Source organism: Nansenia antarctica, assembly GCF_963989245.1.
Source record: "Nansenia antarctica genome assembly, chromosome: 20".
Classification (NCBI taxonomy): domain Eukaryota; kingdom Metazoa; phylum Chordata; class Actinopteri; order Argentiniformes; family Microstomatidae; genus Nansenia; species Nansenia antarctica.
In genome coordinates this window covers 8,373,624-8,398,012 of record NC_137693.1, presented here as the reverse complement: position 1 = coordinate 8,398,012, position 24,389 = coordinate 8,373,624, and the positions used below count along the sequence as shown (strand labels likewise).

Genomic DNA, 24,389 nt, shown 5'->3' with positions numbered 1-24,389 from the left:
TGTCCTCTCCTCTCCTCTCCTCTCCTCTCCTCTCCTCTCCTCTTCTCTTCTCTTCTCTTCTCTTCTCTTCTCTTCTCTTCTCTTCTCTTCTCTTCTCTTCTCTTCTCTTCTCTTCTCTTCTCTTCTCTTCTCTTCTCTTCTCTTCTCTTCTCTTCCCCTCTGCTCTCCTCTCCTCTCTCCACAGTCTGCTCCCAGTTCTCTAAGGGAGTCTACGCCATCATCGGCCTGTATGACAGGAAGACCATGAACATGCTGATGTCGTTCTGCGGGGCGCTGCATGTCTGCTTCGTCACGCCCTCGTTCCCCATCGAAACCAACAACCAGTTTGTCATCCAACTGAGGCCTGAGCTCCAGGACCCTCTCATCGCCCTGATCCAACACTACGAGTGGACCAGGTTCGTCTACATGTACAGCTCAGACTCAGGTACGGACCAGCATTCTGACCGTCTGTGTAATGATGAATTCTGATATTGAAGTATAAAAATCCAAAAGTTGATGCTCAAAGGAAAGTTGGATTAAGAGAATTTATTCAGCTCGATCTGGGCCCACATAACTGACTGTTCACACATTTTGTGGTCATCCAGCAATGGAGAAGGAACAAAAGGAATGAATGGTAATCTTATAGTCTGCAGGAAAACAAGTTGGTCATAAAACCACTGGCATGCAAGGGTTTTGGTTTTGGCCTGGTGCCAAGAAGTCTAGTATCCTTCTCACCTTCCTTCGGAACCAAGTCAGTTAAGATAAACAGGATTCTTTTTAAAATAACATTTTTAATTTTTAAAAATGTTTAAATGTTGATTACCGGTATACCTTTATTTTACCAGGTGAATTGAGATTTAAAGAGAGACCTGGCCAAGAGAGATTCCAAGAGAGACCTGGCCAAGAGAGCAGCATATAAAAAACAGATACATTTAAGTTTCAGACATAAAACATTGAACATAAGGCAGTATCAGGAATGCATAGGTGGCTGCGTTAAGTACAGAGACACTCTCTAGTACTTTACCATTCAAGGTCTTTCAAGAGTCCACTAAAGGCATCGTACGAGACCAGGTTTAAATCTAATATAATTCTGGAGGGTGTTCCAAGCAGAGGGGGCAGTGTATTTGAAGGCTTTTTTTCCCCAGCTCTGTGAGCTTGGGAGCGCAAGTTATAATGATTTTTGCTACTAGATAGATATGTACATAGGTACGTTGGGACCATCCCAAGGAGAGTTTTATAGATAAAACTCAGCCAGTGGGTACGCCTCCTTACATACAAAGAAGGCCAGACAGATTTTGTATACAAAGTGCAAGTTTAAACAGATGCCGTAGAAAGAATTTCATTCTAGCAATCTGCACGTACGTACAGTATGTCTTGGCTTGTGTGGCTGCTGCATTGGCGTAGCAGCCGCGGCGTCTGTCCCAGGGTCCTGTAGTGTCGTGGTAAAGGTGGGAAGATGCCAGATTTAAAAATAAATAAATACATAACAAATAAGTATATCATCTGCATGTATGCCCTACAACATTGCTGATGTACAGCAAAGAAGGATGCCTGTAGACTTATAATAGACTAAAATTGAAAGATTGTAGGCATCTTGGCCAACATCTTTTGAAGTAGCCTACTATTAGATTAGATTAGATCAGATTAAACTTTATTTTCATTGACAGAGTACAAGTACTGAGACAACGAAACATAGTTTGGCATCTAACGAGATATGCAACTAGTGGCATAGTGCAAAAGACATGATTACGTAGACAGTGATATTATCTATACATACCTTGTTGATATTCAATTGATCATTTTAGACTGAGGAGGAAGTGACTGAAATAGTGATTAGAATGGAAAGTGCAGATTTGGTCAACTAAGATGTTTTTTTCCTCTTATTTGTATATATATATATATATATATATATATATATACTGTAAACAGTTGTTGTACGTATGTGTTGTTATTTCGTATTCATATAGCGGTTGGAGGAGCAGTTGATCTTGCTCCCCAGGCTCCTTCGGATCTGTAAACTCAACTGTGTAAACTCCTCAATGGCCATTTTGTGCTTGGATGAGTAGATATCGCTAGAGTGCTCCCCGATGGGAGAGGAGGCCCTGGTGCGTGAGGCTACTGTTCAATCTGTAACTGCTCGACTGTGACCTGGGCTTATACTGTATTGCCCTCGCAGACAGATGAGGCTAGTGGAACATCTTAAGTGCTTAACGAAGCTCTCTCCTCTCCTCTCCTCTCCTCTCATATCCTCTCCCTCTCCTCTCCCACTCCTCTCCTCTCCTCTCCTCTCCTCTCAGTGCAGTGTGTGAGTGTGTGTATGTGTGGGTGTGCCAGTATACGTGTGTGTGTGTGTGTGTGTGTGTGTGTGTGTGTTCTATACTGTAAGATGTTAAACTGCTTAACGAGTCCAAGGTGAGCAAATAGAGCGACGTGTTACACTTACTGGCAAAAATGTGCTCTTGACCGTGGTTAGTTCTACTGGGTGAATTTAGTTGTTTCCCGGTGAGTTGTTCACACAGTCGGACAAATGTTCCATTGATTTGTTTGTGTGTCTGAGTGTGTGTGTGTGTGTGTGTGTGTGTGTGTGTGTGTGTGTGTGTGTATGTGTGTGTATGCTCCAGTCTTGGACCAGGATTTCAAGGTCATTGACTGCACCATGACACATCTGACTACCACCCCCCACCCATTGATTCAATCTTGTTGCCTGGATACAGCACTGCACATAGTCTATAGTGTTTTACCCTAAACCTCACAGGAAATGTCACTATTGTGTATGTATGTGTGTGTGTGTGTGGGTGAGTGAGTTTGTGTGTGCGTGCAAGCATGCATTTGTGTGTGTGTGTGTGTGTGTGTGTGTGTGTGTGTGTGAGTGTGATTGTGTGAGTGCGTGTGAGCATGAGTTTGTGCATGTGTGCATGAGTTTGTGGGTGTGTGAGTGTGATTGTGTGAATGCGTGCGAGCATGCGTTTGTGCTTGTGTGCATGTGTGAGTATGTTCGTGTGAGAGTACATGCTTGTGTGTGTGTGTGTGTGAGTATGTTCCTGTGAGAGTACATGCTTGTGTGTCTGTGTGTGTGCGTGTGTGTGCGTGTGTGTGCGTGTGTTTGCTCGGGGGCATAAATACAATGTGCACTCTCGAGGATGTGACTAGACATGACTCACAGCCATAGGCGCAGTGTCCCATAGCTAAGTGTCCCCAAGTAACTCCTGTGATTCTAATCAAATATAATAAATTCCTTGCTCCTCCTTTTATGATTCTCTCTCTCCTCTTGATCCTGTCCCATCTTTTAAACAGTAACCGCTAGTGAACTTCACAAAGTTGTGGTTTACTGCTGCGTCTCGAATGTGTGGAACTGCATGAAGGGCACACAATTTGGCTTCCTGACTTGCAGGCGACCATAGATACAGGGGGACCGTTCTATTCCATTTCTGTTTTCTGAGGTTGGTCTTGATCCCATGGTGCACTACCCATCTCAACCAGGCAGCTGCATTGATCATTTCATTCGTATATAAGTCTTAGAAATTCGAGCGAGACGGAACCCCTGGAGTCCCATCGGTTTTGAGGTTGTTCCTCTGAAGTACTGTGATCGAACACTTTCTTTCTCTCTCTCCCTCCCTCCCTCACTCTTGCTCTCTCTCTCTCTCCCTCCCTCACTCTCGCTCTCTCTCCCTCCCTCACTCTCGCTCTCTCTCTCTCTCCCCCTCCCTCACTCTCGCTATCTCTCTCTCTCCCTCCCTCACTCTCTCTTGCTCTCTCTCTCTATATCTCTCTCTCTCTCTCTTTCTCCTCCTCTCTCCCCCTCTCTCTCTCAGGAGGGCTGTGGAGTGATGTGGAAGCTTTTTCATGTTATCAGTTTTTCCATATGTGTTATCTGTATCTCTCTTCCAATAGCCTACAACTCCCTGGTTGTTATTTTTTCCCCACCAGTTCTGCAGAATGTTCCCAAGGTGAAGCAGTAGGTAGGTAGAGTTGGAGGAAGTAGGATTAGATTAACCCGTGTTTGACTGCCTTGTATGCAGGGTGAATCTGGGTAATCTGAGACATTGGGTAAAGTGGGTCACCTGTGTTTATTTTCTGTTCTAACAAAAGTCTAGTCAACAAGACTTTTCCTATAGGTTTAGCATGGATGTCTTGCGATTGAAATCACCCCACTTCATGGGGGTGATGTCACAGACGTGTGTCCCACAAGACCTATTGTCCCTGATTACCCTAATTCACAGAGTGTAACAGAGGTGATTTGGAAATTGCTCTTTTTGTGATGAGTAGCCGTGCCTGAGATGTAAAATGGTAAATGGACTGCACTTACAGTATATAGCGCCTTTTTTGCTGCTCCAAAGCACTTTACAACGGCCTCTCATTCACCCATTCACACACCCATTCACACACCAATGGCGGCAAGCTGCCATGCAAGGTGCTGGCCCGCTCACTGGGAGCAATTTTGGGGTTCAGTGTCTTGCCCGAGGACACTTTGACATGTGGCCACCCGGGGCTCGAACCGCCGATCTGCCAACCTTGTGATCATTCAGCGGCGACTCTACCTCCTACGCCACAGCCGCACGCCCCTGTACTGAACTCTGTTCAAGTGTTAATGCCCTGGAACCCTGAGGATGTTGTCTAGGTCTTCCATGTGAGAGACTAGGGTCCTGGCCCCGGCGCTCACATCTGCTCTGATAGAGAAGATGATGACTCTGCTCTCAACAAAGGCTGTTAAAAACCTGTCTAGTAGGTATTTTAAGGCCAACAATGAACTCTTTAACAATGAACAAACACAGCTAAGCGGGGTGAAATTGTAAACTGCACACACACACACACACACACACAGAGGTGGTCGGAAATTGAATTATTACGCCTGTGAGGCAATCTCTAGAGCAGCTGTGACAGGCAGGTGAGACAGAGAGAGCGAGAGAGCGAGAGAGAGAGCGAGAGAGCGAGAGAGAGAGAGACAACGGTAGGAGCCCTGGAATCTTTCTCCTCCTTGCTGATCCCAACACTCATCTCCTTCTTATCTGTGCCGCTGCAGCGGTGCTGTCATGCATTTCTAGCACGAGACAGAATCGAGTCCTGAGTCGCTAGAACCAACAGATAGAGCTCTGCGTTGTTAGCACTCCAGAGATAGAGCCCTGAGTTGCTAACACTGGACAGACAGAGACATGTGTTGCTAGTGCTAGACAGATAGAATGCTGAATCGCTAATCCTGATAGAGCCCTGAGTCGCTAGCCTCCACAGATAGAGTCCTTTGTTGCTAGCACTTGAGAAATAGAGCCCTGAGTTGTGAGCACTTGAGTGATAGAGACATGTGTTGCTAGCGCTAACAGATAGAGCCCAGTGTCGCTAGTGCTAACAGATAGAGCCCTGTGTTGCTAGTGCTAGAGAGATAGAGCCCTTCATTGCTATAGCGCTAACAGATACAGTCCTTCATTCCTAGCGCTAACAGATAGAGCCCTTCATTGCTAGTGCTAGACAGAGAAGAGTTCTTCATTGCCAGTGCTAACAGATAGAGCCCTGTGTTGCTAGTGCTAACAGATAGAGCCCTGTGTCACTAGTGCTAACAGAAGAGCTCTTCATTGCTAGTGCTAGACAGATAGAGCCCTTCATTGATGGCGCTAACCGATAGAGCCATGTGTCGCTAGCACTAGACAGATAGAGGCCTGCTTTTGTCTCTGTCTGGTTAATCTGCAGGTTAGCTTGCAGGGCAATACAGCGGATCCTCTCTCCGATGCGAGGCGCTTTCACAGCTGCTGAGACAAGAACGCCGAAGTGCCTGCGCTGAGGAAGGCGGGGGCAGTGTATCGCCAGGGCAACAGAAGCATCCCAGAATTGGATCCGACACAGCGTTTTTAATTAACATTAAATAAATGTTGCCACCATGCTGTTATTTCGAACAAACCTTGTTTTGTCATCTGTTGCAAAATTCGAGCAGCCAGTAAAATGTGCAGTTCCTCTTCTAAGCTGTTCCTCTTCTAATCTGCTCCGAATCAAAACACGTGCAAAACAGCTGCTAGTAGCTAGCGGCTAAGAAGGAATATCGCTATGAACAACTAACATGTTAGCACATCACAACATGCTGATAGAACATCAACTTAAAAGACATAAAAAAACACATAACTACACATAATTAGATGGTCACACAGTCCTTGCTTTTGAACACGCAAAAAACGTAAAGTTTGTTTACAAGCCATGTATCACTTACCCAGACGATACAGTGAATCCAATTCACAAATTATATTATTTAGTGATCCTAAAACTGTTATATTGAGTGGGCTCTTTAACACGCCTTTTGGTCATTTGCGCAACTTGAGAATTGCCTACATGCGGACGTTTTCACCAGACTGTGTCACATATTCCCCAGTAGTAGCCTATGTGTCATAGTTGAGGTTCCAACCCAGGTCTCGTGCTTGGAGGACCCAAGCCTCTATCATTAATTAGGCCAAGAAGACACCCTCAAGATTTGACGAGACACTTGAGTTAAACATGTCTCAGACAGGGCATTATGACATCATAATACATAATACAGACATTATGATATCACCTCTGCTACCCCGACACTGTACTGATGATACAGTGACCTAGAAGTCACATGACATCACATAACCTGCATAGCATGCCTCCAATAAAGTGTTTTCCAGCATCGTAGAAGGAGGTAGCAGATTGCTCTGTTTCTCTCCCCAAGTTTCGAGGATGCCTTCGTATTTTTAGCAAATGATATGCGTTGTTAATGTTCATGCAAATCGGATGCAGGGGAAGAAAGATTAGTGTCTATATTTATATTTGTCCCTCTCACTAGCCAGACACAGATCACAATATTCTCTCCCTTCAGATGTCAAATGCTGTTCTTTTTGAAGGAATTATAATTCCCTGCATTGCCAGCATCTCCATACAGTACTGAAAGGGGACACTTGGGATCCATTTGAAATGCAAAATCCTTTTTTTGTGGTTTTGAAACTCGGTGCCCCTTGGGAGAGTCGATATGACACACACACAAACACACACACACACACACACACACACACACACATAACCACACACACACATAACCACACACATAACCACACACACACACCACACACACACACACACACACACACACACACCACACACACACACACACACACACACCACACACCACACCCCCCCCCCCCCCCCCACACACACACACACACACATCACACACATCACACACACACACACACACACACACACACACACACAGGCCTGGAGCTGAGGCTTGTGTGGCGCTTGGCTGGCTGTCACAGCTGTAGTGGTGGTGACAGTGATGGCAGGTGACTAGTGTAAAAACAACCCGCTCACAAACTACTTCTGTGATATCAGCTGTTGTCTTTATGTGCAAAGCAATTCAGCTCTGATGAGAATGTACGACTACTTATTTTTTTTTCAAAGCTGTGCTGGGGATAGCTAGGTCTTATTTAGTGAGAGAGGTAGGAGTGATATCCTATGTGCCCGATATCGATAGGAGGGGTCCAGTGTGGTCCACGGGAGGCTGGTAGAGGTAGAAATCGGAGGACGGGATCATTGTAATGCATTCTTTTCCATTTTCTGCCTCCGCCAGCCTCCCCTTGTGTGGTCTCATCCTATGTTTATTTATTTATTTTGTGTATTATATTGTATTTTATTTGTTTTTCTATCCTTTCATTTCACTGCACTGTTTATATGTCGCTTGCAATAAGCATTTCATTGTGCGTTTACAGCTGTATCCTATGCATATGATGAATAAAAGAGCATTGAGCATTTTAGCATTTCCTCAAAGCATGAAAGTAAATGATGGTTGCAAAACAGTAAGGAAGAAGTAAGTAACCTATTTACCAAACCCTAGACATTGAGTATTCTGTGTGTGTGTGTGTGTGTGTGTGTGTGTGTGTGTGTGTGTGTGTGTGAGAGTGCGCATGTGCGTGTGTGCGTGTGTGTGTTTTGTGTGCGTGTGTGTGTGTGTTTTGTGTGCGTGTGTGTGTGTGTTTGTGTGTGTGCGTGCATGTGCGTTTGTCCTCCAGGTCTGACTGTGTCAGCCAGCTGACCTTAAGGCCTGTTTGTGTGTCTCGTAGGTCTGACAGTGCTGCAGAAGATCCTGGACATGGCGGCAGAGAAGACGTGGCAGGTGACATCAGTGAACCTGGACAGTCTGACGGAGCCCGCCTTCCTCAAGGTGATCCAGGAACTGGAGAAAAAGAAGGAGTACAACATCATCATGGACTGTGAACTGCAGAGACTCAACGCAATACTCAATCTGGTAAAGACTGAGGGAGGGAGGGAGGGAGGGAGGAATGGAGGCAGGGAGGGAGGAAGGGATGGCAGTGAGGGAGAGAATGAGAGAGGCGAGGAGGGAGCTCATCTAACTGTTCAACTGTTCAAAGATGGAGAGAAGAGAGAGAGAGAGAGGGGAGGGAGAGAGGATACGACTATGTGTTCTGTGCTATTTTGTGTACAGAGAGCAGCAGAGGGAGGTCTGTGATGATAGATCTCATACTACTAGTGAGGGATCACAACATTACTCCCGTCCCCAGAGAAAACATCACTCCCTTCATGATACAAGTCTTACACTATAAATGTCACCAGCACAGAGGGAACAGCTTGAGAAAAACAACGACAAACTTTCTTCCAACCGATTATTTACAGAGCAAAGCAAACCTCAGTTATCTTGTGCTGTTGTGTAAGTTGTTTTGAGGAAATTAGGGAACTATTATTTGAAATCCCTTCAGTCGTATTATCTTCTTCTTCTTCTTCTTCTTCTTCTTCTTCTTCTTCTTCTCGGTCTTCTTCATCTTCTTCTTCTCAAATTATTGGGAACTATTATTTGAAATCTCTTCAGTCGTATTATCTTCTTCTTCTACTTCTTCTTCTTCTTCTTCTTCTTCTTCTTCTTCTCAAACATGGACAGAGCAGAGGCACTATGCTGGTTTATTTCACTTGCAGGGGGTTGGCCTACTAGGTCCATCCAGCAAACAGAACATACAGTACTCATACGTTCCTCTGCGTTGACTGAATGGAATGGAATGGACTTTATTTGTCATTTCTACAGTACAGGTACCAAACAACGAAATTTAGGAAGCACTCGTGGATGGTGTCCATGACGAGCTGTCAGAAACCACATTCATGTGTATACAACCATGTGGTTTATTGACAAGAATACAGAAGCCAGAGCCAGGTTCAGTCAACCTTGACAAGAGTTACCACAGCGAGTGGTGAGCGTTGGACTGCCTATCGCACAGGTGTGTTAGTGATGTTGCTGCAGATTGAGTCATTACAGCTCATGTGGTCATTACTTCTCTAATTAGGCCTCCCACAGTGACAGATGCCAGATCCTCCCCAGCAATCACAAACAGACACACGCACGCACACACACACACACACACACACACACACACACACACACACACACGCACACTCCACAGCAGCGTGGAGTCGCTCCAGCTGCCCCTCGTTCTGCTGAGTGTAGATATTTTACAGGCAGAGAAGAGACGGAAGAGGAAGAGCAGCAATTAGTTCCTCAAAGATGGAGCCAATTAGGCCTGTTTGGGAGGACCAGGATTAACGGAGCAGCTTGAGTTGACATCTGTAATGGATCAGCTCTGTCTTCATTACAGGCCAAATGATTCATTCACACACAATCACTGCTTCATCTCTTCCCCTCTTTTTTTTCTTTTCAGATCGCAGCTCAAAAGAAGAACCTCAAGAATTATCACTACGTCTTGGCCAATCTGGTAAGTGTGTGTGCCGTCTTTACGATGGACCTATAGAAGCTGTGTTATTGCATAATGTGACACGGTCTGGTGATTTGGGCCGCAACTCAGCAATTCTCAAGATCGGAAGGCCTACCCTTTCACTCACTGTCTATTTGGAATGACATCACATAGTTGAGATGTTACAGGAAATGCCACAGTGACAGGAAAATCCATGTTTAAAGAGATGTTAGAGTTGTGTTTTGTTTACGACATGACAGCATCCCAAGTGAGAGGTACGACTAACAATTATCACTCTATCTGAAACCACCTTAGCTCAATTGACCCGTCTCATGCAGAATTGACAGACGCTGAGTGTTCCTCATCAATGGTGGCATTGTTCCATGTCCTTTTCCTCTGTGTATCTGACTGGAGTTCTTCTGCTTGTCTGTGCAGGACAAAACACAATGTAAACAGATAGCTGATTACCTGCTGTGCAAGGGAATTATCTCTCCCTACCTCTCCTTTCTCCTGCAAGACTCACAGTCTTACTTTTCTTTTATACTGTGTGTGTGTGTGTGTGTGTGTGTGTGTGTGTGTGTGTGTGTGTGTGTGTGTGTGTGTGTGTGTGCGTGTGTGCGTGTGTGTGTGTGTGGGTGGGTGGCTTTTTGTCTTTGCGTAGTTAAACATGAGTTGCTCCTCCTGTATTATTCATCCCATTGCTTCATGTTTTTATTCATTAGCCACCATTACAGCTGCAGTGTTTCTCTTAGGTTCCTTAATTGAAACTGAACTGGTAAGTGCAGAGATGCTTAGTCAAGATCAATTGGGACCACACAATCTCATGATTATGAAACGCGAGCAAATGTAGGCTGAAGGGAATCTCTGAAACCTCAGGTTAACGAGCGTCTCTGGAACGAGGTTAATGTTGTAGTGTTAGCCTCCCACTCCAATGCAGTGTCTGGAGGTAGACATGGGAGGACGGGCTCATTCTATGGAAGGGAATGAGGAATGGTATCAAACACACGTGCAGTAGTAATAATAATAATAATAATAATAATAATAATAATAATACATGTTATTGAATGAATGAATGAATGAATGGTCTTTATTGTCATTGCTACAGTACAGGTACCAAACAACGAAATTTAGGAGGGGTGGCTCCCCTGGTGTTAGGAAAGAAAAAAGAAAAAAAACTTTTAAAAAAACACAAGAAGGGAAGGAGCTGGTTTACATAAATAAAGGCTATGTACACTATCCACTATACTATACTGTACAGATAGACGACTAGGGTTGTCATATTGCACAATAGTGTTATTGCACATTTATTTAAAGTGTCGCAGTTTGCAGGCTTGAAATGTACATATTTGTGCCTCAGCACTACACCTGATTTTTTCAGTCCAGCAGCTGCCATCAATCCGTCCAGACTGTCCAGGGCCCAGAACCTAGGTCTTTGCTGTGTTCAGGGCCTGGACGGCCCTGTGGTAGAAGCTGTTCTTCAGTCTGTTTGTCCTTGCGGCCATGGTCCTGAACCGCCTTTTCGAGGGCAGCCGGGTAAAGTGTTCGTACCCAGGGTGGGTTGGGTCCCTGGAGATCTTGGAGGCCTTCCTGAGACAGCGTGTGTTGTACAGCTCTTCCAGAGAGGGGAGGGGGGCGCCGGTGATCTTCTGGGCTGTTCTCACGACTCTCTGTAGCGCATTTCTCTCCGCGGTTGTGCAGCTGGAGAACCAGTTGCAGATGCCGTAGGTGAGGATGCTCTCCACTGCGCCGCGGTAGAAGGTCACCAGTATCTCCTGCTTGCTGTGTTCCTTCCTGAGGACTCTCAGGATGTATAGCCGCTGTTGTGCCTTCTTGATGGTGGCTTTTGTGTTGTCCTTCCAGGTCAGGTCATCCCGCATGTGCATCCCCAGGAATCGGAGGGTTGAGACTCTCTCCACGCTCTCTCCGTGGTGCATTTCTGGACACCCAAGGTCACCTTACATTAATACAAGTACAATTTAAATCAAGGAGATAAAAAAGACAGGAAACATGATCAAACATTGGACAAAACAGCAGCAACAAGACATTTTGCTGGACAGCGTAAAAATACAGGGTATCAAACAGCAAGACAGGGTACGACACAGTAGGAGACATACAATAATAGCACATGCACAGCATATAAACAGGGAATAGTGAGTGGCAGTTTACAGTAAGGGAGAAGTGTCAGTTGTAGGCCATGGTGAACACAGTGTTTTGAGCAATTTCTTTTTTAATGAATGCAATGTGTCTGCATGTTTGATGTGCTGGGGGAGAGAGTCCTGGGTGGCGAGGGGGGAGAGTTCTGGGGGCGGCAGAGCTGAAGGCATTGTGCTGAGTCTTGTTGAAAGGTAGGGAGAGACGGCCGGCTGAGGAGGGGTGAAGAGTGCGGTTAGGGGTGTATTTGTGACAGCAGCTGGTGAAATGGGAGGAGTCGGCAACCGACCAAATGTTCGGACTACTTTTGAAAAATGTTAATAAATGTCAACAACGTTGAAAATCAATGGCACAGCTGCTGGTGAAAGGTATGGGAGGTACAAGGGAGTGAAGGGCTTTGTATGTGAGGAGGAGGATCTTGAAGTCAATGAGGTATTGGACCGGTAACCAGTGTAGTTGCAAGAGAATGGAGTGATGTGGTCATTGTATTTGGTGCAGTGTGTCCAGTGGCTCTATGAACTATGCTCAAGTCACCAGGAACCATTATTTTCAATGACACTGTGGCAGGGCAGATAACCTAGTGAGTTTCCGTACATTTGTGACAGCAGCTGGTGAAAGTGGGAACAAGTCGGCAACCAATCAAAATGTTCCGACTTTTATTCAGAAAAATTCAAATAACAGACACACTCGCTAGACAAGCCAAAACATTGCAATGCTATGGAATCTGTGAGTAATCCCCACTACTCTACACTAACTAGGTAGTAGTTAGTTTTGGCTTGACTAGAGAGTGTGCCCATTGATTTCCCTCAACGTTGAAACGTATTTTCACTTTCACCAGCTGCTGTCACATTTTGCCTCTGAACGAGGAGTGCAATACAGTAGACTACTCAGACTAATGACTCCCTATCTTCCGCCGTAGACTGAAGACCCATATCTTCAGGCTACACCTTAACTGTCCCTCCTGAGACATCTACTTACCCTCTACCCCCCCTGTACAGTTTCTCCAGTGTCTAGCACAACGACTGCCAATGGCCCCGAGCCCAAGCATGAATTACTTTCTCCTGCTATGACTGGTTGTTCTCACATCCCACGTCCTGTCGCGCTGCACTTTTTCTTGTGTTCCCTTCTATGTCTCTTCCTCTCACTTACCACAAAATACGTTTGGATAAGTAAGTCGCTTTGGATAAAGGCGTCTGCTAAATGCCCAAAAAATGTAATGTAATGTATTTGACCAGTCTAAGACTTTTGATTTAGCGGATTAACACAGTCTTGTAATGGCCAGACGTCCTGGGTTCGAATCCAGTCAGTCACATACAGTACAAGTAGCCTCTTGGGAATTAGGTGTGCGTCGTAGACAAGGCGTTATCATCCTAGGCTTTTTCTCAGCGGGCTAACACAGTCTTGAGACATGCAGATGACTGGGGTTTCGGGACCTCTAAATGAGTTTGGCTTCTTCAGTCCTTATACAGGATCTGAGTGTGCTGTGTGTTTCTCTGGAGGCTCAGAGTCACAGCTATGTTTTAAACATTCAATCTGTTCCAACTGTAACTGTGTGTGTACAGTGGCAGAGAGTTTCTAAACCTCGTAATTAGACTGTGGAACAAAGGAGGGAAATAAAGTTAACCCCCCAAAGTGTGACTTCACCAGAAGGGTTGTTTAATTCATAATTGGATTGTGCTATAGGACAGAAACATTTAAACTGCAGTTGTACAATTAGGACTTCTCAGCGTATAATTGGATCCTGTAATAAAGGAGGGCGAGGAAAGAGGACTGTCAACTCATAAATAATGATGATCATAAAGGCTGTAAGACACACACACACACACACACACACACATAAGCAACCACACACATACACATACACACACACACACACACACACTCTCGCACATTAAACGCTCACATACAAATACCCTGCTAAATGCTGTGAGATGCAACACTCTATGTGAGTAGGATACCTAGGGTTCATTAACATATGAGCCACTTGCCTGTGGGGCGTACCCCTACACACATGCACACACACACACACACACACACACACACACACACACTCACACACACACACACACACACACACACACACACACACACACACACACACACACACACACACACACACACACACACACCTCCGCATTGATTAACCATGGCCTGTTTGACCAAGTCCTGATCACAGTTCTAAACCTATAAGACTCTCTCAGAATCTGTCAGTGATGTTCTGATTAGCTAAATCCCAGAAGAACAGACAAGAGTATGATCTGTGACTGTGGATGCTCTCCACCAATCAGAGAGGAGCATTACAGGACTCCTCTAATCGTCCTGGTTCCTGCTGAGAGCTTCAATGTAGACTGATAGGCTCTCTCACACTCTGGAGATTCAGGTCATTACATGCAAATAAGGTGATCTTAGGTTCTTCCCCCTGAATGCCTACCTTGTACTTTAAGTCAAACAAAAAGACCAGAAGTACCAAAAGTCCCAATCAGGATCATTCAATCAAGCAGTCTTTTTTTGTTGTTGTTGTTGTTGTTGTTGTTGTGGATAATACTATGATGTATTGTTTAGTTGAACATGCACTCTTAGAGTAACCATAGATGCTTGGAGTGTGTTAGAATTTCACCCTGACCCCTAGCTCAGTATTTGTATGAATAGAATCCAGAGGAGGACCGATTATCTTGACAAGACATTCTGCAAAAATTGCTTTTTCAGTACTGTTGAAAAGGTTGTTTTCTTCCTGTGTTTAGATGAATACTTACAGAAGTCCTGAAGCGTAAAAGCACGGCCTGTCAATAGCCATTGTTGAAATCGTTCTATAAGAGAGTAAAAGTGTTCAGTTGTTACATAAAAACTGCCAACACTTGTGTGTTTCTTTCCTAGGGTTTTCTGGACCTGAACTTCACAGAGTTCCAGGCTGGGGGAGCCAACATCACAGGGTTCCAGCTGATGAACTACACTGACCCCTACGTTGACTCCGTCATACAGGAGTGGCTGGACTTTGACAGCAAAGACCTCAAAGTGCCCAAGAGGAGACTCAAGGTATGGAGTATACACTCAACTTGGCCAGAGATTTTCCTCCAGAGCTCTCCAGCTACTGTAGAAGTACATGTTCATACAAACACCGCTGACAGTAGTGTGTGCGTGTGTGTGTGTGTGTTTGTGCGTGCGTGCGTGCGTGCGTGTGTGTGTGTGCGTGCGTGTATGTGTGTGTGTGTGTGTGTGTGCGTGCGGCGGGGGAGGGCGACTTAAAACATACACATCACAGACGTGTCATACTCCTCTATGATTGGCTCTCCCAGTACACAGGAGCTCTGACCTATGACGGCGTGGCCGTCATGGCAACCGCCTTCCAGAACCTCCGTAAGCAGCGTATTGACATCTCTCGCCGTGGCAACGCTGGTGAATGTCTAGCCAACCCACCGGCACCCTGGGGCCAGGGCATTGACATCCAGAGAGCCCTGCAACAGGTAGGTTCTGCCCTTCATATATATATATATATCCATCACCCTACAGCTTCTCCAGCCCCTAGATCAAATCAGATCAAACCAGACTTTATTTATATATATATAGCGCCTTTCGTGCAAAAAACGACATACAAGAAGCTTAACAGTAAAATGAAAATACGACAATACAGCAATACATAAACACAATTAACTAAAAGAATGCTAAGCTAAAAGGGTATGTTTTAAGATGTCTTATAAAGGTGTTGTCAGATTGTGACACCCTCAGCTGCTCTAGCAGGCTGTTCCAGAGGCAAGCACATGACGTAGGCATGGTTCTAGACCGGGTCAACGCTATGTCAGGAGAGGCTGCTGCAGGTAGAAATCTGAGGACAGGCTTGTTGTAATGTATAGAATGAAATGAGGAATCAGGAATGATATCAAACACGTGTGTTTGATACCATTCCTCATTCCGTTCCATGCATTACAATGAGCCCCATCCTCCGATGTCTGCCTCCAATGCGCTATAGAGTATATAGAGAAATCTACCTGTATGTATGACTCTGGGCATGATCCATCAGCTTTTACAGTCAGAGGATTATCTACTTAAGAACTAGCTTCATGAATTATAACAGGCTCTTAAAAACTGCTGTTATTGGAAACACTCAATCGCTGTTATGCGTATCATAACATTGGCATTGAGTTAATAAGAAGGCATAGGTTTCCTAGTGGAGATCCTGTCAGCTGGCAGCTAGCTCTCCATTGCCAGCCTTGGTCTCTCTCTGGTAATCTTTACCTTAGGGGAGGCTGGTGGAAGCAGAAATCAGAGGACGGGCTCATTGTATGAGGAGTGAGGAATTGACCTGTTTATCTCTGGTTTGTCTCTCAGGTGCGTCTCGAGGGCTTGACTGGGCATGTGCAGTTTAACGACAAAGGCCATCGGAACAACTTCACCGTCAACGTGATGGAGCTGAGCCCTACTGGACCCATGAAGGTGAATTGGACTTTCATCATCATCATCATCATCATCATCATCATCATCACAATCATCGTTTTTGTTGCCATCATCATCACCATCACCATCATCATCTTTATTTTCATCACCATCATCGTTGTCATCATCATCATCATCATCATCATCATCACCACCATCACCATCAGTGATCAAGTTGTTTGAGTCTTCTACACGGTACACACACAGTACAATATGCATTTTCACATTTAAAATCCAAACATATACAGTAGTATACAGTATAATAATTTAAATGACAAAATAATTAAATTAAGATTATAAAAACCCATCCTTTTAATATTGCATTTAAATTACAAAATAATTAAATTAAGATTATATAATGATTAAAGCACTTTGAGCAGCAACGTTTGCAGGAAAAGCTATACAAATAAAGTGTTTATTATTATTATTATTATTATAATCAGAGGGCTTAGTAAATACGGTATCGTGCCATTTGGAGCAAATTCCTCGCTGTCAGTTGGTTTGCAGAACATTTCAGCATAATTCCTCTTTATGATGTCACCAACGTGACAGTCCTCCAACCTGGAGCTAAAGCTGCTGTTTCTACTTGAGAAGGTGTTGGTTGTTTTATCTCTGAGAAGGCTTAGGAACTTGCTAGCCTGGGGGATTATCCTCCTGAGTTAAACAGATGTGCTTATGCCCACACTACATGTGTGTGTGGGTGATTGTACTCCCTAAGCCTTTGACATAAATATTTATCATTCTATAAATAGACTTGTTAGACTGTCTCTGTGAACTGTACCGCAGCTGTGTGTGTCAATTACTCAGTACTCACAGGAACCCTTGAAGTGTTGTTCATGACAGTGTCATAAGAGTGTTATAAGTGCTTCATAAAGCATTATTACAGCAATTCCTCATTCCATTCTATGCGTTATAATGAGCCATGTACGTGACAATGCATTTGTATAGCAATCATACAACTGAATGCAAATTCATAGTGCTTTACAGAAGCAATACATTCATTAAAGTAAGTAATATAATAACAATGAAAAAGTTCAAATTTGAAATAAAAACATTTAAACAACCAAGCCTAAACTATCAGCAATTAAAATTCAATCAATTAAGAACCCAACAATAGAAGTGCAATATATTAGCAATTTAAAAGTTCAAATGTAAAAAACTGTGAATATATTGTGATGTATTCTCACAATAAGAGTCATAAAACAACCGACTGTCAATCAACCAATCAAACAATAACAATAGTCGACAAAAAACGAACTTGTTACCCCTTCCATGTTGACTGCAGGTGGGCTACTGGAACGAGCATGAGAACTATGTGAACACGGCGGTCTACACCCACCCAGTGGAGGAGTTCTACGGCCTGCAGAACCGGACCTACATAGTGACCACTATCCTGGTGAGTCTGTCTCACTGGCCTGAACGGCTCGCTGTTCAACTGTTGATCTTGTCAAAACAACATTTATTTATTTTTTGACATTTGACATTTTTGACATATAGCAACAGACGCCTTTATCCAAAGCGACTTACAGAAAATACATTTGTCTAAGTAAGTGGGCCATCTATCCATCAGTCATTATAAGAAAAATAAATCTATGCTGGGACCAGGGGCTATTGGCAGTCACAATTCTAGAAGAAGGAAGATTTCTACAGTGACTGTCTCAGAGCTTCTAATTTAGCTCTTCCCATGGCGTCACATCACAAAGGGTTAGGTCACCTCTACTCAGTGACGTCAACTTCAGAATAACACGGAGATAGTAGAGAGAAAGAGAGAGAGAGGGAGGGAGGGATGGATGGATGGGGAGAGAGAGGGAGAGAGAGAAAGGGGGAGGGAGAGAGAGAAAGGGAGAGGGAGAGACAGAGAGGCCTGGGAGGTAGCTGACTGATGATAATAATGTAATATAATAATAATATATGCCATTTAGCTGACACTTTTATCCAAAGTGACTAACATTGCTGTGAGTGCATACATTTGTCAGTATCTGTCCCAGTGTGAATCAAACCCACAACCTGAGCGTTGTTAGTGCCATGCTGACTGAGCCACGGAGGACCATGATGAGGTTCAGCTCTTGGTATTATTGTTGGTATTATTGTTGTTACGGGAGTGACGTCTCATATCTGTGCACGGGACAGTTATTACACGCAGCTGCCTATATCTCCATTGTGTGACATTATAAACAGAGATGGCTAAGCGCATAAAGATTTTAATGGGTTCTTTTTTTATCGTTATGTCGTATTCACACGGAGACGCAGTAGAAGTATATGGCGGCTATCCCAGATGGAGGCTTGAGAGAGTTCTGTTTAACGCTCTGTATCCACCGGCAGAGTTTCCCTTTCAAACGTCTCTGGCCAAGCAATCACTGGGGAAATAGTGTGAGCATGGGGTGGGGGGGTGGGGGGGGGTGTAGACAGAGTAGAAACCAAGTAAAAAGAAATAGGGGCGAGAGAGAGAGAGAGAGCCTTGTATGTCACAAAATGCCTCTTGGCTAATCTGAACTGTCAGTACCGTCCTTGTGGAACGTGAGTGTGAAACCGCCTGGGCCTCACCAGCAAACATAACCCTGCGCTGTGTGTGTTTGAATGTGTGTATGGCTGTGCGTGTGCATGTGTGCGTGTGTGTGTGTGTGTGTGGCTGTGCGTCTGCATGTGTGTGTGTATGTGTGTGTGTGTGTGTGTGTGTGTGTGGCTGTGTGTGTGTGTGTGTGTGTGTGTGTGTGTGAGTGAGTGTGCGTGTGTGTGTGTGTGCGTGTGTCTGCATGTGCGTGTGTGTGCGTGTGTGTGCGTGTGTGTGTCTGCATGTGCGTGTGTGTGCGTGTGTGCTTTCACCTGTGGCTGGCCCATTAGGTTTGTAATCACAGCAGCTTTCCACTCGAGGTCAGAACTCAGTGGCCCCAATGCACCCCCCCCCCCCCCCGTCCCTGTCCCCGTCACGTCCCGTCACTTTGCCCAGCCAGAAATAGCAGCTCACCCTGCTCGCCCGACAGCTCTGAGTCACCCCTCAGTTGTGAAAAGTTGTGAGAGTGTCCCCAAAAAGGACAGAACACCACCACCCCTCACCACACACACACACATACACACATACACACACACACACACAGACACACAGACACAGACACACACACACACACACACACACACACACACACAGACACACAGACACACACAGACACACACACACACACACACACACACACACACACATAATGATCCCCCTTGGGTGTGAACATTTTCTCTCTATGAACAATGCCAAGTGAAGACTGCAGCCTGTGCTCCAAAGTAGTAGAGGGAAATCGGTTTTCTACTGTACATAGGAGCCACGTTGTTTATGCACGTCGAAACAGTATACTGTACATGCAAAACGTTCAATAGCCCCGTGGGGATACAAAAGCGGATAAGATTGTCTAATCTCATATTGTAGATTGTGTTATCTCAGAGGAGGATTCAGATGTACAGGTAATACGGTGGATGTTCCCCTTTGGGGGCTTTCCTGTCCCCTTGGGTGTCTGCCTTGAATGACACACTGAGTAACAAACTGTGAGACTGAATATGATTGAATATTATTGTCCTCACATTCTTGTGCTAATGGTGCAATATATTGCTGTAGCAGTTTATGAGGTACAGTATGTGGAGGCAAAACTCTCAGACACTGTGGAGTCTAGAATGGGGGTTGTGGGGTGCTGTTGCGTTCGACAACAGAGGCTAGAATGGGGTAGTGATGGGGTAGCGGTGGGGTAGTGGATAGAGGACAGTGACTTGGACTGGTGATACAAAGGTCATGAGTTTGAACACCACCACTAGTGTGCCCTTGAGTAAGGCACTTAGCCCTAAATTACTCCAGGGAGACACTGTCCCTGTAATCTCTAATTGTAAGACGCTTTGGATGAAAGCGTCTGCTAAACGGTAAAGATGTAAATGAGGCAAAACTGCTAATACACTGAATTCTCCCGTGCTGGATATGCTCTTCACTGTCTCTGGCCTTTCACGGTAGTATCAAGTATGATAAGACCACTCCATGTTGATGCAACTCAGCTGATAACAGACCTTAGAATCCTAATATGACAATGAACCTTCATCTGGAAGAATGACAAATCAAGATTCATAGTGAATTACAGAGAGTTGTAATAAACAAAAAAAGTCTATCCTAGTGGATAGAGAGTTGGCCCTGGTGATCAGAATGTCATGAGTTCAAATCCCACCTGGGAACACCACCACTAGTGTGCCCTTGATTAAGGCAATTAGCCCCTAAATGACTCCAGGGAGACTGTCCCTGGCCTGTAATCTCTAATTGTAAGTCGCTTTGGATAAAAGCGTCTGCTTTTTGGGGTAAAAATGTAAATGAGTGAACCAGACACCAACGCGTCCCTCCTGTCGGCCCCACGCAGGAGTCTCCGTACGTGATGCTGAAGAAGAACCACGAGCAGCTGGTGGGCAACGATAAGTACGAGGGCTACTGTGTGGAGCTGGCGGCCGAGATCGCCAAGCACGTGGGCTACACCTACCGCCTGGAGATCGTAGGGGACGGGAAGTACGGCGCCCGCGACGCCGACACCAAGATGTGGAACGGCATGGTGGGGGAGCTGGTCTACGCGGTTAGTCCACTTTTCAATCGATGGTTACTCTCCCCAATAGCTGTCTTTTTGTTTATGTTTCTTTTGTTGTTTATTGGGAAATGGTAAATGGACTGCACTTATATAGTGCCTTTATCCAAAGCGCTTTCCAACGGCCTGTCATTAACCCATTCACACACACATTCACACACCAATGGCGGCAAGCTACCATGCAAGGCGCTGGCCCGCTCACTGGGAGCAATTTGGGGTTCAGTGTCTAGCCCAAGGACACTTCGACATGTGGCCAGCCGGGGCCGATATTATTATTATAGTGTTCTATGATTGATATTATGGACTATCTTTCCAGTCATTTCAAACAGCAATGTCAGCCCTCATGTTGAAGAGCATTACCTTAATGAGGGTTTTTTGAAACCCTCATCACTCGCCCGTATTTAAACCTGAACCCGAGCTCTGAGCTCTGTCTCCATGTTACGCAACAACCGTGTCGTACCGCCCATGATGATGAAGCTATTTTTAACATTCCCTCGAATCTCCATAGTGTGCGACGATGACTTCACGAGTCAATTCCATACAGCGCATTCTCATTATACAATGCTTAACGCATGAAACGAATTTTAACGTGTCTTAGTTTCGAAGTCTGTCTCGTCGTGTTAATTAACACACCGGGAGATCCGTGGGAGCCTTCGGGGCGTACAGTACAGAACATTGGTTCTGTTTATCTCCGATACTAGGTACAACGTAAGTGTTGACGCAAATGTTCTGTGACAGGAAAAACAATGTGTTTCGGAGAGAGGCTGTCACAGCTTGGCCCGGGGCAGGACGCCAGTGTGTCCTTGCCTCGCGGCCGGGGTCTGACAACGGGCTATTCTGGAACTCACAGCTTGCCTCTGAGACATGATCAGACGACGGGTTCTCTCGCAGGGGGAGGCTGGCGGAGGTAGAAACCGGAGGACGATGGGGCTCATTGTCATGCGTGGGGGATGGAACGAGGAACGGTATCGAACACGTGTCCGTGTCGTCCGACGCGCGGCCGGCTGTCCTCCGATTTCGAACCTCCACTAGACTTTAAGTTGACATGTCTAGTAGCTACTGCATTGTTATCACACATAACCCCTCGCTCACCCCTTGAAACACGCACACACACATGCACGCACACACACACGCACACACACACACACACACACAAACATGCACGAAACACACACATGCACGAGCACACACACACACACACACACACACACACACACGCACACGCACAGAAGGTGTTTTTGAGATGTCTGTTGCGTCTCTATAAGAAAAGACATTGAATGTCTCTTATTGTATCCCTCCGCTTTCCCTGGACACAATGTCACAGAACGGACTTCTCTGCCCTTTGGAAACTCACATGATTGATTTGATACATTTGGATTAGGCTACTCCTTGTACTGTGTCCTTCCAATGACAGAGGTGCTTATTGGCTGGACTAAAGTCAAGTCTCGCTCGGAGGGTTTTTATCTATTTTTTTCTCTAAGTTGTTATAAGCCTAATGTCTCTTGAAACTGATTCATTATTATTCATCATGAAGAGACTGACTGTTTATGTAAGCCGGAACACACAGAGAGAGAGGAGAGAGAGGAAAGAGAGGAAAGAGGAGAGAGAGGAGAGAGAGGAAAGAGGAGAGAGAGGAGGGGGAGAGAGAGAGAGAGAGAGAGAGAGAGAGAGAGGGGAGAGATATGGTGGTAAAACGCCCAGCTGTTCCCCCTGCAGCAGAGAGATGTGTGTGTGTGAGAGAGAGAGAGAGAGAGAGAGAGAGAGACAGAGAGAGAGAGAGTATGAATGTATGAATGGAAGGTAGAAAGGAAGGAAGGAAGGAAGTAGTAATGGTACAATATATTAGAATATTATTCAGATACTGATAATTCAGCTCATATACTATACTTTCTCTGTACTCACCCCGCACCCACCCCCTCCCCAGAAAGCAGACGTGGCCGTCGCCCCGTTGACCATCACCCTGGTCCGCGAGGAGGTGATCGACTTCTCCAAGCCCTTCATGAGCCTGGGCATCTCCATCATGATCAAGAAGCCCACCAAGTCCAAGCCGGGGGTCTTCTCCTTCCTGGACCCCTTGGCCTACGAGATCTGGATGTGCATCGTGTTCGCCTACATCGGCGTCAGCGTGGTCCTCTTCCTGGTCAGCCGCTTCAGCCCCTACGAGTGGCAGGGGGAGGAGTCTGAGGAGGAGCACGAGGGCCAGCAGCAGGGCCAGCAGCAGGGCCAGTCGTCGCCAGGACACTCCCAGTCCCACAACCAACAGGGCCAACAGGGCCAGAACCAGAACCAGGGCGGCCAGAGCCAGTCGGAACACACCAACGAGTTCGGGATCTTTAACAGCCTGTGGTTCTCTCTGGGAGCGTTCATGCAGCAGGGGTGTGACATCTCGCCGAGGTACAGTAGGTTGTTGTCGTTGTTGTTGTTGTTGTTGTTGTTTGTACAGTAGGTTCTGTTCACTGTATGATTTCATATCATCATACAGCACAGGGTTAGTACCATACATTTTCCTTCCCTTGGTTCCCTCACAGTCAGGAAAGAGAGGATGAGTCACAAGCAAAGAGCAAAACAGCAGAGGAGATGGGGTCCAGCCAGATCAGGCCCAGATCAGGCCCAGAGCCCGGTCCACAGTCCAGGGTTAAGAGGGGGTGTTGGGGGTGGACTGAGTCCAGGGTTGGGAGGGGGTATTGGGGGTGAACTGACACCAAGGTTAAGGAGGGGGTATTGGGGTGAACTGAGTCCAGGGTTAAGGAGGGGGTATTGGGGTGAACTGAGTCCAGGGTTTAGGATAGGGTGTTGGGGGTGAACTGAGTTTTTTTGGAAGACTGTTGGGGACTGTGGATGGCTATACTGTACTGTAGGGTCAATATATAAGCCATAGGCTATACAGTATACTATCTAACCTGGTTTGCCTAGAAGCAGTAGAGAGCCAGCAGGTTGTGGGGTTAGACAATAGTATAGTAGGCTGTCTCTGCTGGGTGACTGAGTGGGTTTGGCTGAGAGCCAGCCGGCTGTTGTCTGAAGTGCTTGTTCTTGTGTTGTTATCAGGGAAGAGAGAGAGAGAGGAAGGGGGAGAGAGGAGATGGGGGTGGGAGGAGAGAGAGAGAGGGGATAGAGAGAGAGAGAGGAAAGCGAGAGAGGGAGAGGAGGGATAGAGATAGAGAATGAGAGAGGGGCAATAGAGAGAAAGAGAGGAAAGAGAGAGGGGATGGAGAGAGAGAGGAGAGAGAGAGGGGATAGAGAGAGAGGAAAGAGAGAGGGGATGGAGAGAGAGGAGAGAGAGAGAGGGGCGATAGAGAGAAAGAGAGGAAAGAGAGGGGGGATGGAAAGAGAGAGAGAGAGAGAGAGAGGAAAGAGAGAGGGGTTGGAGTGAGAGAGGAGAGAGCGAGAGAGGGGGGGGGTAGAGACAGATGAGAAAGGGGGGGGGGGGGGGAGCTCAAGGTTCCTCTAAGATACGAGGGAGAAGGAGGTATTTTTGGCTCACAAAAGAGGGCTTATTTCCTCCTCCTGCCTGCCGATTTCCCAGTGAATAGACTCGTCAAATCCG

General features: G+C 45.8%; 1 protein-coding gene across 1 annotated transcript in view; it reads left to right on the top strand.

The window, feature by feature from the left end:
- Positions 1–234: 234 nt before the first annotated feature.
- gria1b (glutamate receptor, ionotropic, AMPA 1b) overlaps positions 235–24,389 on the top strand; it is a gene marked incomplete at its 3' end in the record, with an annotated part of 41,991 nt that continues 17,836 nt past the window's right edge. Inside the window, exons 1-9 of the mRNA XM_080549662.1 lie at positions 235–424; positions 8,037–8,221; positions 9,639–9,692; positions 14,697–14,855; positions 15,116–15,283; positions 16,146–16,250; positions 17,536–17,646; positions 20,630–20,836; positions 22,770–23,239. Coding sequence (XP_080405788.1) covers positions 244–424; positions 8,037–8,221; positions 9,639–9,692; positions 14,697–14,855; positions 15,116–15,283; positions 16,146–16,250; positions 17,536–17,646; positions 20,630–20,836; positions 22,770–23,239 — 1,640 coding nt within the window. The 5' untranslated portion in view covers positions 235–243. The remainder of the gene's footprint in view (positions 425–8,036; positions 8,222–9,638; positions 9,693–14,696; positions 14,856–15,115; positions 15,284–16,145; positions 16,251–17,535; positions 17,647–20,629; positions 20,837–22,769; positions 23,240–24,389) is intronic.